Raw genomic sequence first — 14,962 nt, 5'->3', positions numbered from 1 at the left:
ATATCTGTCGATATTTGCAGCCTACAAAAATACATACCATGTCATACCGCAAATCCTTTTATATTTTTCTATAGCTTCTCGGATCTATTATTGTATATAATGCTTCTAAGGGCTATTTACTCGATGCGACGTCTTCTTGTGAAGTGGTTGTAAATGAGATTTTTATTAAATTATCGGCAACTGTTCGTTCGCAGTGTCGTTAATTTGTTGTTTGTGGCTGGTGGTGTTGGTGGTGTTGTTGGTGTTCGTGGCTGCTGTTGCCACTTAATTGTTATTAACTTTCGTGTGACATTTGTGACTTTTGGTGTGGCATCAATTGACGCCCAGTGCTGCGCACCATGCCATCCATATACGGCTCAACTAATTGTTGACCCAAAAATGGCCTTAAAAATTGTTTTTATTAGATTTACAGCCACCGAATGCGCCAGTTGCCCGGGGGCGAGCCGGGACGGGCCTGGGCGAGGCCCCCCACTGGGTAACCAATTTCGAACATAAAGTATTTGTGTGTTAAAACTGAATAAACGAGTACGATATATAATTTCGCCTGCAGCTACAGGTATGACATTTTTATTTAGCCTTCTGCGAAAGGGCCTCCAAATTTACGAGCCTCTCGACCAGTTGCTACGGGGGAGGGGGTAGCGGGTAGCGGGTGTGGCAACTGAAACAGTAACTGAAAAAAGAACGAGTTGGCAGCTCTAAGCGAATGGCGAAACGGGCAATGGGAACGCCCTCGGTTTGCATACCCATATATTTCACATTTATTGTATACTCTTTGCAGAGAGCATGATCATTTGGCCAGGCAGTATGTAACGCATAGCAGTAGATTCCTCTGAATATGGATCAGCATCTGGATCGATCCTCTATATCACTCTATCATAAACCTGCCATAGGAAAAATCTGTCAAAAATAAACAACTTGTTTGTTTTTCGAGATATCTAAACGAAAACTCATCATTTCTTTCATAGGAACAATCGGTTAGGTTTAGATAACTATCTAAGGAAACTGATTTTTGCAAGGGTATTTAAACTTCGTTAGCACGAAGATAACATTTTTTCTTGTATGTTTTTTTGTTGCCTTCGAAAATGATTATCAAGCATGCAAATCTTTGGGCTGCCATCTTCGTGGCGGACTTGCATCGTAAATTGATTTTAATGCTTCTTGTTGTCTGGCAAGAAAAGATTGTGGTCCAAGTCAAATAATGGAAACTCCTCTCGTCTGGTCTCGTTTTCAGCTGGTTGCTGTTGCTACTCGTCTTAAGGGGCAACAACTCGGCGTAATTGAAATTGAATCTCTGCTTGGTGGAGGCGTTAACTAGACGAGACGAGAACGACCAGGATGGTGCTTGTGCTGAATGGTGTGCTGCAGGATGACTGCCCGATGGACACAAACAGCCTGTTCCTGCAGCATCCTGTCTACAGAGATTATGCACAGCAGCTGCATTCCATACAGGCCAAGTCTGTCGGCCCAGTGGGCCTGCTCTATGTCGGACAGCGGGAGCTGGCCGCTGCCGCACCACACGACAAGAACATCAACATCATTGGGGCCGACGATGCCACCACCTGTATTATTGTTGTTGTGAGGCATTCAGGTGAGTCGTAAATTGGCTTCGTTTGCCTTCTTTGAAACTAAACACAAGTTTTTGTTGTTGCGGCAGGCTCTGGCGCGGTGGCATTGGCGCATTTCGATGGCAGCGGCGTGGATGAAGCCGTTTGCACAATGGTGTCGCGTGTCCAGGAGCTGGCACTGGGCTATCCGGAAGGACGCATTGAATTGCAGCTGATTGGTGGCTATCGGGACTCGCAAGGCTATGGCGAGGATGTCTTCTATAGCATTATGCGTAAGTCACATGCTTTTCCCTTTTGGCCAGTTCCCCAGATCTTACTCATCAGCTGCAATCCCTTACAGAATCATTCCACAAGCATCACCTCGAAATCGATTTGACGCAGGCTTGCGTGGGCGAGCTGAACACAATGCTGCGCGGCGAGATCAATTGCCCCATCATCTATGGTGTGGGCGTCAACATCAAGACTGGCGAGATTTTTCCGGCCTCCTTCCCGGACCGGGGACCCGATCGACAGCTGCGCGACGCGCGCATCTTTATGGGCTCACAGACGGTGTGTGCGCCGAGAGCAACTGCCTCCAGTCTGGCCTGGCTAGCCTTAATCTATTTTCTATTTTCATTGTGTGTGTGTTTGCAGGTGCTGGACGTTTATGACTCAACGCTGGGCATGCTGCGCATCGGACCCTTCAATTATGATCCATTGCGCGGCGCCGACTTGTGGCTGTCGCAAACAGATGAGTTTCTGCTGCAGCATTTGTCCTCCAGTCCCGACGTGGAGCCGCCGCACTTTGCGCCCCAGGTGCGTTTAACACAAGACACCTTGTGGCATATTTAGCTAATTTGCCTTCTTTTACAGATGCGTGCCACCATTCGATTTATACAGGAGAACCAGTTTCCCGCTGTCACCGTTTTCAGGGATAATCGACCCCGTTATTATAGACGCGATGATGCCACGGGCTGCTGGGTTTTGGTTAGATATTAAAGCTTAATTTAGTTCTTAGTTGTTACGCAAGTAGTGAAAACCGTTTTCTTGTCGGAGAACTCCCTAATACATCTGTACATCACATACTGTCAATCAGATGTCAATCGGTGCATGTGTTATTTTCGTCATTTCGTAATATACCACCCGATTCTTGATTCCCGATTCTTGTACTTTAACTACCTGCATATATATTTATATATATATATATACATATATATATATATATATACTTATCTATACCTTCTACTTATAATCGTTGCTTCTCTGCTTACATTTTTGCAATTTAATTGTTGAGTTAATTGTTTTTGGCTGTAATTAATTTCGATGCGATTGCAATTGCAATACATGCTTTATTTATAACTCGATTAGGGCAATTGCAAGCTGCTTTTGTTTAATTCGCATCCAATCGAGTCTTGTATTGTATTGTATATCAAATATCATATTCTTTTTTAATTACACATTAGGTTCGAGATTGAGTTCGGATATATATTCAAACGTATATACATATATATATATATATATACATAGAGAACACCGTTTGGAATGCGCCTTATTAATGGATCTGAAAGTAAAACGATATATTATTGTGTATGCATATATGTAAATATATATATGTATGTAATTCTTATTAACAGAATTGAAACGAAATATTTAAAAGAGATTCTTAGCTAAATATATATACACAATATGTAAGCGAAATATTTAAATGCAATCATCTTAGTTTTTAAACTGTAAACTGTAATCAAACTTAATGAAATTAAAAATGGCTTGGCTATTCGTACATACATACCACAAAATAATGCTTACATTTGTTTTATTACTTAATAAATGCTATAATAAATCAAATATGATATTCCGTTTTAAAATCCGTTAAAAATAATCATTTATTTTACTGCAATGCTATTTAACTGTTAACGCAATGTTGGGACTCTGTTTAGTTAACAGATCTGCTCCTCCGTGGCCGCTTTTTTGCCTTGCCCAAACACGGTCACACTGTTCGCGATTTGTCATCTAATCGATTGTGCGATCTATCGACAGTCGTGTCGTCGTTGTCTCGGGCTGTGTTACTGGGTGGGCTAGAAATTTTCGAATTAATTCTATTTCGCATTGATTAATTGCTTTATGATATAACTACGACTACTGCAACACATTCAAATTGGGTTGCGCTTGCGACGCAAGCAACTTTTGGAGGACTACAAACAACTAAAAAGACTGAAACTCAACGATTTCTAATCACACTCGAAAGACTTTCTACCACAAACCACGAAGTAACATCTCACACTGCTGACAGCCACAGCGGAAAAACGCTCGCCACACATACGACACATATCACTTAGAAGAAGAAAAAAAAGTGTGCCAAAGCCAGCCCGCCTGTAAGCCACACGGCCGAAATCAGCATAAAAACAAATAAGAATTTGTATAAATACAGAAGAGCAAAGCGGATCAGAGCAACAAATAAACCAATTGGCTGGCCGCTTGGCGACTGTAGTGAAAATTGATGCACACAGGGGGCGCTGCAGAGGCACGGGCCGTGTTTTTCCGAGTTTCGCTTTGGACAACGACGACGACAACGTAAGTAGTTTGGAATTTTGTTAATTACTGGCATTTAAAGAGACAAAAGTAGAACGTAATTATGTGTGTGTGGCAGAAGTTAAACGATACGCGTACACACACATACACCTGTGCAAACGCTTAGCATATAAATGTGCAGGAAACAGGCCATGTTTACAGTTATTTCTCATGCATTTCGGCATAGAGTTGCCAGCACATGCCAAAATAAGTATAGACAATTCTGTGATGAGTATTAACGGTTATCTTCAGTATATGTATATATAAATACATATATATTACACATGTGTGTGTGTGCGTTCCGCTTGCAGTGAAATCGAAATTAAGATTTGCAAAAATTTGTATGTGACAGTGGCGAAAAGAAAAAGATTGTGCGCTGCATAATTAATGATTTTTGATATATTTTTGCAGCAATAAAACAGTTCCATAATGAACGGCAAGACGCCATTAAATGGTGGCGGAGCCAGCGTTGATTTGTATATAACGCATCTGGATCATGTTGGACCCTATTTAAAACTATACGGGCAGGCTAATCGGGATGCCGCCTTTCTGGTCAGCACGCGCATCGAGACGCTGCTGCCCACCTGCTTTGCCATAGACCCAAGCTGGTCAAATGAGCGCCAACAGGCGCTGCTCACACCCGGCACCTTTTGCGTGTTCAAGCGGACAAATGGCGCCGCGCCCGGGGATGTGGAGTATATGCGGACGCGTGTGCTCAGCGCTGGCCTCGATGACAAACACCTGAACAATCGCAGCCAGATGCGCGTCGAGATTGAGTTTCTTGATTATGGCTACAAGCGAAATGTGAGCAGTCACGATGTGAGTATTTAATAGAAATAGAAATTCCATAGCTATCATATTCACTGATATCATATGTATTTCTTTGCCACACCGCCAGCTGCTCTTCTCGAAACAGCCGCAGCTGCTGCAGAATATTCCAGTGCTCTGCTCGCAGTACATTGTGCTCGGCATTTGCTCGGAATGGGATCAGGCCGAGCTGGATACAGTGAAGCAGCTGATAGTAAATCATGTGGTCAGCATCAAGGTGGATAGCACGCAAATCTGCGGCCAAAAATTTGCCAGCGTACGCTGGAAGGATTTTGAGCTGAACGAATTCCTTGTGCAACAGAAGCAAATTGGCGCGCCCATTGCCAACGAGTTGATCATGGATCACTGCAAGAAGTTGTGGAAAGCAGCACCACCATCACCCGTCATTGAGTACAATAACAATAATATCCAGAGCACAGGCGGCTCACCGAAGACGCCCACAGACGTGGCCCGTGAACAGATTGCGGCACGCTACTCGCTAGCAGCTCGCCTGGACGTGCACCGCACACTGGCCACAACGTCACCCCGCCCTCTGAAAACCACATCAGCGGCCAACGAATATACACCACCCAAGCAGCAGCAGCAACTGGTGCAGTTGCAGGTGCAGCCACCAGCTAAAGTTTCGCTTCCTACGCCATTGGCTAATTTAGTAAGAGCTTGATTCCAATTGAAAATCTAATTAATATCATATTTAATATTTGGATTTGCAGACAAATGTTTTGCCAAACACCATCCAGGTAGCACCGACTCACCTGGTTAATGCTCAGAAGGCCGCATATGCAGCGGTCAGTCATCCATACAATCAACATAGTGCCAATAATCAAACTTCCGAATCATCGTCGGGGCTGTTGCCCACGCACAATGTCTACGCGCCCAAACCTAGTCCCAGGCCACTGAATATGTACTATAATGTGCGCCTCAATAATCCCATGCAGCCACAGCCGTTATTGCAGCAACCGGCTTTGCACTTTGTGCCCATACCACGTTATGCACTGGGTCAACCACCGGCTGCGGCGGCGGCGGCTGCACAAAAGCAGCAACAACAGCTACAGCCCATCGTTCCGGCCTTTCGCACCACCAGCCTGACCGTGGGCTTGACCTACGATGTATATGTGAGCTTTGTGGAGAATGGCCCGCATTTGTTTTGGGTGCAGCTGAAGAGCGCCACCAGGGATCTAAATGCAATGATGAGCCAGATCGAACGGATAAGTCTGCAGACGCTCACTCAGTTTCCGGGCGTGGGCACTGCGTGCGTAGCGCGCTTTTCCGAGGATGGCAATTGCTATCGTGCCTTAGTCAGCGCCGTCTACGGCCAGAGATTCCGCGTTGTCTATGTGGATTATGGCAATTCGGAGCTGTTAACGCTAACAGATCTCTATCAGATACCGGAAGAGCTGTTGCTGATCAAACCGTTTGCCTTTCGTTTTGCACTAGCCGGCGCCAAGGAGCTGGGTGCACTCGATGAGAGCATGAAGCGTATTTTCAAGAACTCTGCTTTGTATATAAATTTTCAACTAACAGTGCAGGCGGCGGAGAGCGTGGGCTCCATGCAAACCTGCCAGCTGATGCATAATGTAAGTATCTATCGATATTGTTTTGGGTGCAGCTTTTAATTTATAAACATTTTTCAGAATAACAGCATGTTGGAGGTTCTCAAGAAGCTGAAGAATTCGCGCCAGGCCTACGCTAAGGCGGAGCAGCTGCAGAACGACGATGCTGTCGAGATACGTTACATTGACTCGCCGAGCAATTTCTATGTGCAAAAGGTTAACAACATAGAGCAATTCGAGCAGTTGATGGACGAGATGTTTGCCTATTACAATATCAATCAACTGGTGCCCGAACAGCTTGTGCTGGGCGCGCCCTGTGTGGTTAAGTGCGATCGCGAATGGTATCGCGCGGAGCTGCTCCGCGTGGACGACACCACAATTATTGTGCGTCACGTGGACTTTGGCTATGAGCAGCATGTGAAGCGGCATTTAATAGGCAATATTGCCGAGAAGCATCTGTTGATGCCGCGCCAGGCCATCAAGTGCTGTCTGAAGGGATTCGAGAACAGCGAACTGAGTCAGGACAAGATTACGGATCAATTCGAAATGCTCGCCGAGGAATCAAATATCAGACGTCGCACGTTTAGCGTGCGCGTTTTTCGCATCGAACCCGACGGCCTTAATGTGGTCAATCTGATGGCCAAAAATCTGAATGTGATGAAGAAGCTCTACAAGCTGTCCATGCCATTTGAGCAGTACCTGTCGCTGGAGAAGGGACAGTTTAATGCGAACGTTACACGCGCCGAGTCTATAGCCTCCGATGCGCTGCCGCAGCAGCTGGAGAAGGGTCAAGTGCTCAACTCGACGACCGTAGAGAGCGAGGATCGCATGCAGTTGCAGAAGCAGAAGAAAACAAACAATGCAAATAATACTAATGCTCATGCTAATGCTAATGCTAGTGCCAATGCCAATGCGAATGAGTGGGACAAGCACAGCTCTGCCTCGACCAGCTCCAAGGATACTCAATCCCAGCAGAGCGGCGCTAAGCGGCAGCTGCAACAGGCACGCGTAGAACGCAATGGACCTGACAGCAATTTGGTGCGACGCAGTCGTGATATTCGCCCCGACACGAGCTTCGAGAGCCGCAGCACCAGCAGCTACACCAGCGGCATGAGCTCGCCGCGCAAGGGCAATCGCCAGAATGGACGCAATCGCACGGATTCTCCGCGTCTGCAAAATGGCAAAATGGAGGCGAACAAGAATTCGTGAGTTTTAATAACATGACATGTTTTGGCTTAGTTTTAATTTTGCTTCCTTGCAGTCGCCTTAGCAACAGCCAATCGCCGCGCAAGGACGCGCAACAAATGCAGCAGTCTCAGCGCAATTCACCTAATCAACGCTCGCTGAATGCGCCGCAAGGTTTTGCACAGAAGCCGCAGCGTCAGAAATCCACGCTCGATGGTACAATGGCCAGTTCGAAGCGTTCCAGCGGCGTGGAAAGTGATGCTACCTCCAACGCTGAAGCGGCGTCGCCCAAACCTATGCCCGAGCCGGAGAAATATGTGCCGCTGGACAAAGCGTTTGCGCTGCACGACATCAAAACACCCTCCAAGGAGGCGGCCAGTCTGTCCTGGTGGGTCTCGCCATTCCAGTTCTACGTTGTGCCAAAATCCCTAGCTGCCAAATATGACAGTGTGCTGCGAGAGCTGCGCCAGTTCTATCGTCAGAAGCGGCATCAGCCTCTGCAGCTGAAGGTCGGCTCCAGTGTGGTGGTGCGCCAGCGCAAAGATAATGCCATACTTCGCGGCACGGTGGTTGCCTGCAACCACATGCTGCGCAAATATCGCATCTTTTGCGTGGATGCGGGTAATCTGCTGACTGTGACCTCTGAGGATGTGTGGCAGCTGGAGCAGCGTTTTGCGGAGGTGCCCTGCCTTGCGCAACGCTGTAGCTTTGATCGGGTGGTCACGAACTATGATCATCTGTATATAGTGGATCGCATGGAGAAATTTGTGCCTGCCAATGCCAAAGTTGAATGTGAGTTCAGCTCCAAGCAGCCGCCAGCACAGCAGCAGCAGAACAACAACAACAGCTGGAGCACCTATATAGTCAAGATGCTGGTCAATGGCGCTTCGCTGCGGGACACTCTAATCAATGCACAGTTCCTTACAGAGGTGGCGGAGCGTGAGTCTTTTAGTGAAATTCAATTGCAAGTAAAACAAACCCAAAACTTTATTTTTAATCCCTTGCAGCGGTGCGCGTTGGTCTTTTGGCTGGCCAGCAGGTGCGCGGCAAATTCACTTCGATCCGGGACATGACGAACTTTAAGATCCAACTCGAGAGCTGCAGCGATGTGAACTTCTTGTGCAGCTACGATGATGCCAAGTTTGTCAAGTCCAACAAGGAGCTGGCCAAGCCCTTCAAGGAGCACTATGAGGGCAAATCGTATGCTTTAAATATTAAGCATGTCTGTGAGAACAATATGTATGCAAATGAATTTCTTGGTATCATGGAATACGACAAATGCTAATACCCCATATTTTAGCATACACTTGCATCCTGTTATGCCGCTTTTCAAGGAGGAGCGCAGCGCTTACATTTGCGGCTACCCCGTATTGGTCAGCAGCTTTCAGGCATTGGTGGTTTACATAGCCAAATCCTATCGCATCTTTGTGCAACCCAGCTCTGTGGAGCCAGCCATGAAGAAGTTGCTTGATGATATGTATGCCTTTTACTCCAAGAAAGGTAAGCTCGCGGGTAGATCACAAATACAATCTGCTGTATAAATTGTTATCTGTTCCAGGCAAGCAACTGCGTAAGTTCGACAAGGACCAAGTTTGTGCCGCACTCAGCTCCGATGGCAACTGGTACCGGGCACGCATTCTAGCCAAGGAGGCCAGAAGTGCGCGCATTGATGTGCTGTACATTGACTACGGCAACTCGGAGCAGCTGCCGCGTGAACAGCTCAAGCAGCTGGAGGAGAAATTCTACGTTAATAAAAGCTGCTATGCAGTTGAGGTTAATTTGCCCTTTGGGCGCATCAACAACGATGAGCAACTTAAAGCGCGGCTGGCTAAGCTATTGGAAGAGCAAGTGGTCACTGTGAAGCCCGTTGAGACGCGACGCAATCATCTGATTGCCGATGTGCTGCTGCCCAATGGAAATGAGAGCGTGCTGGAGACTTTGAAGGCAGAAAAACTCATTGCCGGCAGGGATATTGATTATATGCGCAAGCAGCTGGACAAGGAGAAACCACACATATACGAGTACATTGAATGCGTGGACCTAACCACCGATGATGATGAGGAGTTGCAGCAGCGCAAAAGCAAATCCAACTCGGCGAACAGCTCGCCCAAGGCCAAGAAGTCGCAACAGGAGCCGAAAGAGCCAAAGGAATCAAATAAGCGCAATAAGCAAGTTGAGCAGGCAGCACCGGCAGCGGCAGCTGCGGCAGCAGCATCTCCAGTAGCTACTCCTGCTCCTGCTCCAGCTGCGCCCAAAGCTGAAGTGAAGTCAATAGAACCAACACCTATTGCAACTGTTCCAGAGGCAGTGGATCCGCCAACAGCTCCGGCGAGTGAGGAAATTGCGCCCGCAGTCTCTCCTCCACCCATCACTGTAGCTCCCATACCCACACCCACACCCACACCTGATCCGTACAAGGACATGGAAAGAGCCGTGCTGAGTCACTGCGATAATCCTGCTCATTTCTATGTGCATCCCCTAGATGCGGTGCCCAAACTTAAACGTCTGACAGAAAATCTGCAAATTGTTTCACCATCGCTGCCGCAACTGTTGGAAATAGTTAACGGCGCCGATTGCATATCAATGTATTCCATGGACAAGTCCTGGTATCGCGCCAAAATACTCGATGCCGAGCTGATGGTGCTGCAGTTTATAGATTTTGGCAACACCGATTGCGTCTCGGACGCCAAAGAGATTAAGCAAAGCATGTGCTCACAACAGGAGCCCTTCTGTTTGCCCTTCGCGCTGCCCATTGCGCCCAACGGCAAACTGGACTGGGCAGATGCAGCCAATGGCATATTCAACGATTCCTACGAGAAGATCCTGCACTATGAATACTTAACGCGTGGTGATTGCTACACGCTCAGCTACGTGAACTTGTATATCGAAGGCGTCGACGTGGCCAAGAAACTTGTCAGCGATGGCTTTGCAAAGCCGCTCGACTATGTCAGCAGCGGCAGTAGCTGCTACATCTCGCACGCGAATAGCATCGCTGACTTCTATATACAGCTGGAATGCGACTCCAAGGCGCTGGAGCTAATTGAACTGTATCTGGGCAATGCCGAGCAGCAGCTGGAGCCGCTGCAGCGTTTCGAGAAGGGTAGCATTGTGGCAGCTCTTTTCGACGATGATGGACTCTTCTATCGCGCCGAGCTGCTGCGTCAGCTGCCCGATGCACGCTACGAGGTACGATTTATTGATTATGGCAACACTTCCTCCACATCCAAGTGCCTGTTGCTCTCTGAGCAAATTGCCAGTGCGCCTAGTTTGTCGAAGCGCTGCGCTCTGCAGCTACCAGAAGATTATGTGGGCTGGTCCCAGGAGGCGGAAGCCAAGTTTGCCGAGCTAACGGGCGAGGGTGAGCTGGTTTTTACCACACAGCTGCTGAAACCGGGTCTCGAGCATATCATCATACACCTGATGCTGGATGAGGATAACGTATTGGATCAATTGCTACCGCTGTGCACGCGCAAGCAGCCCAAGCCGCAGGAGCAGCCCCAGATTGACGAAAAATCCGAGACCGAGTCGGGCTCAGCCAACGTCGTGGCCATTGTCACCCATGTGAATAGCCCCTCCAGCTTCTACCTGCAGTTCGAGGCGGACAACGTTTACGTAGACAATACCAGCGAGCTACTGAACGGTGAGAGCGCCAAACTGCAGCCCAAGCAAAAGGTCGCCCAACTGGGCGAGCTGTGCGTGGCGCAGTTTGCCGATGACAACGAGTTCTACCGCGCGCGCGTCTTGGAACAGCTGCCGGCCAAGCAGTTGCTGCAGTATCGCGTTCTCTTCATAGACTTTGGCAATCAGGCACTGGTCGACAAGCTGTTTGAGTTGCCCGCGGAGCTGGCGCAGCTAAAGCCTCTAGCGGAGCTGCATGCACTGGAATCCTGTGCCAACTTTGTCAAATATCCCAAGGAGTCGCGCGAGGCGTTGGACGCGCTCATCGACAGCTGCAACGGTGAGGTGGCCGTGGAGTTTGTCAACAAGTCGGCGCAGCCACCAGTGGTCCGGCTAAAGACCATGGATAAACAAGCTCTAAACATACACGAGCAGCTCCAAAAGCTGCTGGAAGCGGAGCTGCTGAAGCCCCAGGTGCAGGCGAACAACAAAGAGTGCATCATCTCGCACGGCAGCTCACCCAAGAGTTTCTATGTGCAGCTCAAGAAGAACTCTGCTCAGCTCGATCTTATTGTCAAGACGCTTCAGGGCGTGGCCAGTGAGCAGCTGCAGCCGCTGACAAATCCCGACGAGCAACTGAATGGCGTGTGCTATTCCCAGGAGGACGATTGCTACTATCGCTGCTGCATTAAGCAGTTGCTGGCCGAGGACAAGGGCTGTGAGGTGTTTCTCATTGACTACGGCAGCAGCCTGGTCACCTCACAGGTGTATCTCTTACCTGATCCAATTTGGCAGATACCGCCGCTGGCGCTGCACTGCCAGCTAAGCGAGATACCACAGGATGTGACCGATGCCAAGCTGGAGGAGGCTTTCACGGCGCTGCTGGAGCAGCATTTTGGCGAGGTCTACGAGCTGGTCAACGAGCCTAATGAGGACACAAAGGAGCGGCAGGCTGTGCAGCTGCGCATCAACTACAAGGACTTTGCCCAGGAGCTGGCCAGCACTGTGGCTGGTGTCCAACAGCCGCTCGAGGTGGAGCTGTACAATTGCATTGTGGTGCAGTACGACAATGCCAAATCGTTCTATGTGCAAATGGAACAGGATGTGCCGGCTCTGGAGCATATGACCGACAAAATGCTCGATGCCGAGCAAAACTTTGAAATATTCACGGAGCTGGAGGTGGGCGCACTGTGCGTGGCCAAATTCCCCGAGGATGAGGTCTTCTATCGTGCCGAGATAGTCAAGCTGCTGGACTCTGGCAAGTGCGAGGTGCATTTTATAGATTTTGGCAACAATGCGGTGACCGATCAGTTCCGCCAGCTGCCCGAGGAGCTGGCCAAGGCGCCGCGCTACAGCAAACACTGCGAACTAGAGAGCGCCACCATAGCCAAGTGCGACGTGGCCGCTCTGGGCGCATTCATCGATACGCGCTTCTCCGAGACATTCCAGCTGGAGATACTGGCCACAAAGGAGGAGCGCAACACGCACGTCGTGCGTCTATTCTACCAGAATACAAACATAAGCGAGCAGCTGCGTCTGCAGAAACAGCCATAGATCCACAGATTCTCACGTGGAAGGAATCCCCAAAACACATCCGTCAAGCAAGCCGTCAGCAAAGTCAATTGAGAGGCATACGAAATATTTGGAGATGCTATAAGCACCCATACACACACACACACACAGACACACTCTTTATATACACACACACACACTCAAGCATATTTGCAATATGAATGCAAAAGATTGTGATTAGTTTTGGCTAAAATATCCGTTGTATTACCTAATTTAGTTGGAACAAGTTAAACTTATTCAAACAACAGAATTTTTAAAGCTCTTGATTTTGTGGCTATAAGCGAATAGCCTGAAGCTTCATTGATTTTTCATGGAAAACCAAAATGGAAGCTCATTTATAATTTTCTTATTAATTAATTATAAAAAGAAAAAAAACAAAAACAAAAAAAACGAACACATATATAAAAGAAAACGAACAAAAAAAACGAAAAACTAAAAAAAAACTGCATATAAAAACGAAAAGGATGCAGATAAGAAAAAAATTGTGAAAATATTTAAATGCAAATCAAACTAACGAAAGGTGTTGCAAATGCGAAGAAACGCAGAATTGCTCAATTATAAAAAACACCAACACACACACACACACATACATATATACACATTTTTAAAGCAATTTTATATAATCAAAAGACCCTCTAGAGAAGGGCTGTGTGTTAAAAAAGATTTATGGGCGGGTTTATTTATTATGATTTTTTGTTTTACGATTTACTCACTCTTCTTTTTACTTATATCTTAATTTCTCAAAGTTTGTGACTTTTATTTGCTCAATTAATCCAACTGAATGAAAAACAGAGAAAAAGTTTAATTTTTATTATATACTTTACATTCAATTAACTTTTTCAAAACAAACAAAAATTAAAACAAATTTGAATCAAAGACTAAAAACTAATGGAATATGGGTTTTGATATGTAAAAGAGGAAAACCTTAAAAAAAAAAAACAACATAATGTCATATTTTTCTACCATTTCTTTTTCATGTTGTAAACAAAAATAATTAAATAAATAAAAAGGAAACTAAGAAAAACCACAAGAGAGTGCAAAAGGATTTCTATTTACCTTTTGTATGTGTTTGCGGTATTTGCATTTACCTGTGCTTATACTCCGCATCTACCTGAGTTCAGGTAGCTGTCGGGCTAATGGAAATGCCCGGCAGAAATCAAATTAAGATAGTATAACAGCATTAACGACTGTTTTCTCAGGGGTTTATCAGCAGACTTCTGCGTTTTAGTTTAGTTTTTGAAAATTAACAAGTCGTTTAATACAGTGAATGCTCGCAAAGCAAAACATTTGGGTTCTTGGGGTGTTTAAAAAGATTGCAGACTAATCTGGAATATATTTAAAAACAAAATAACTTTAAAGTCAATTAAAATAAAATATTAATGCAAAGCGTGCAATTGCAAATATTAGCTACAAGTTCCGTAAGTTCCAATTTGCGAGTGATCACTGTATAATATTGGTAAGTTGTAGACATTTTCGAAACAAATAACTCTTTTGATGAAACCCTAAAAATCAGACCGTTGTCAGTTGTGCCTCAAGAACACTTCTGATAGCAGAAAAGACTTTCATAATTGACTTTTGTTTGACAACTGTCAGTTGGAAAATTGTTTTTTATTTTTTTAAGGTCTTAATGAAATAGCACATTGTTGATAAGAAATGTGATTGCATAAGCTGACGTTCCAGCCTTATCACAGCAGACGTCTCTTCGTGTCTCTTCTCTAGAACTGTAATTTGTGGCATTCTGGAGTCGGAAGCCCGCGAGACGTGAAAGATTGATTAAATCGAAAATGCTGCTGGGTGACATCGTCATCGATCCGATCCATTTGTTAGCTATCAACTGCTAATTGAAGCTGAAATTGAGCTACACACAAATACTAAATAAAGCTGTCGAAATCAGAATCGGAGGCCCACAAACAGAGCAAATTCAATTCGGCCCCAGGCACAGTGGGCTGCATGCACTCATATATGGGCATATGTATATCAGTTGCCATTGTTATCACCAGCAGCGACTGCAACAAAGAGAGACTGAGAGAGAGACAGAGAGTTTTACGCTCTTGAAATTTTCATATTTTCATATTTCACTCAAGAAATTTACAAGGC

General features: G+C 46.3%; 2 protein-coding genes across 4 annotated transcripts in view; both read left to right on the top strand.

Moving 5' to 3' along the window:
- Ntan1 (N-terminal amidohydrolase 1) overlaps window positions 1-3,343 on the top strand; it is a 28,009-nt gene extending 24,666 nt beyond the window's left edge. For 2 of the 3 annotated variants that reach the window (XM_064686987.1, XM_064686988.1), the window contains exons 2-6: window positions 1,232-1,588; window positions 1,655-1,837; window positions 1,906-2,114; window positions 2,199-2,360; window positions 2,418-2,698. In XM_064686987.1, the coding sequence (XP_064543057.1) occupies window positions 1,336-1,588; window positions 1,655-1,837; window positions 1,906-2,114; window positions 2,199-2,360; window positions 2,418-2,543 (933 nt within the window). In that variant the 5' untranslated portion in view covers window positions 1,232-1,335 and the 3' untranslated portion in view covers window positions 2,544-2,698. Of the gene's footprint in view, window positions 1-1,231; window positions 1,589-1,654; window positions 1,838-1,905; window positions 2,115-2,198; window positions 2,361-2,417; window positions 2,699-3,007 lie in introns of those variants that run through there. The other variant, XM_064686989.1, reaches the window with a different exon arrangement.
- A 229-nt stretch (window positions 3,344-3,572) lies between these two features.
- Window positions 3,573-13,656, top strand: tud (tudor). Its single transcript, XM_064686984.1, has 9 exons — window positions 3,573-4,115; window positions 4,524-4,931; window positions 5,011-5,589; window positions 5,651-6,514; window positions 6,572-7,695; window positions 7,752-8,614; window positions 8,683-8,914; window positions 8,976-9,175; window positions 9,234-13,656. The coding sequence occupies exons 2-9, from the start codon at window positions 4,542-4,544 to the stop codon at window positions 12,845-12,847; spliced, it is 7,866 nt and encodes a 2,621-aa protein (XP_064543054.1). The 5' UTR covers window positions 3,573-4,115; window positions 4,524-4,541; the 3' UTR covers window positions 12,848-13,656.
- Window positions 13,657-14,962: the final 1,306 nt, after the last annotated feature.

This window comes from Drosophila montana, unplaced genomic scaffold, assembly GCF_035044405.1.
Source record: "Drosophila montana isolate Dmon_TW-CO22-7 unplaced genomic scaffold, ASM3504440v1 contig_3200_1, whole genome shotgun sequence".
NCBI classification, from domain to species: Eukaryota; Metazoa; Arthropoda; class Insecta; order Diptera; family Drosophilidae; genus Drosophila; species Drosophila montana.
Note: the sequence above shows the minus strand (reverse complement) of the source record. Positions and strands in the feature narration are given on the sequence as shown.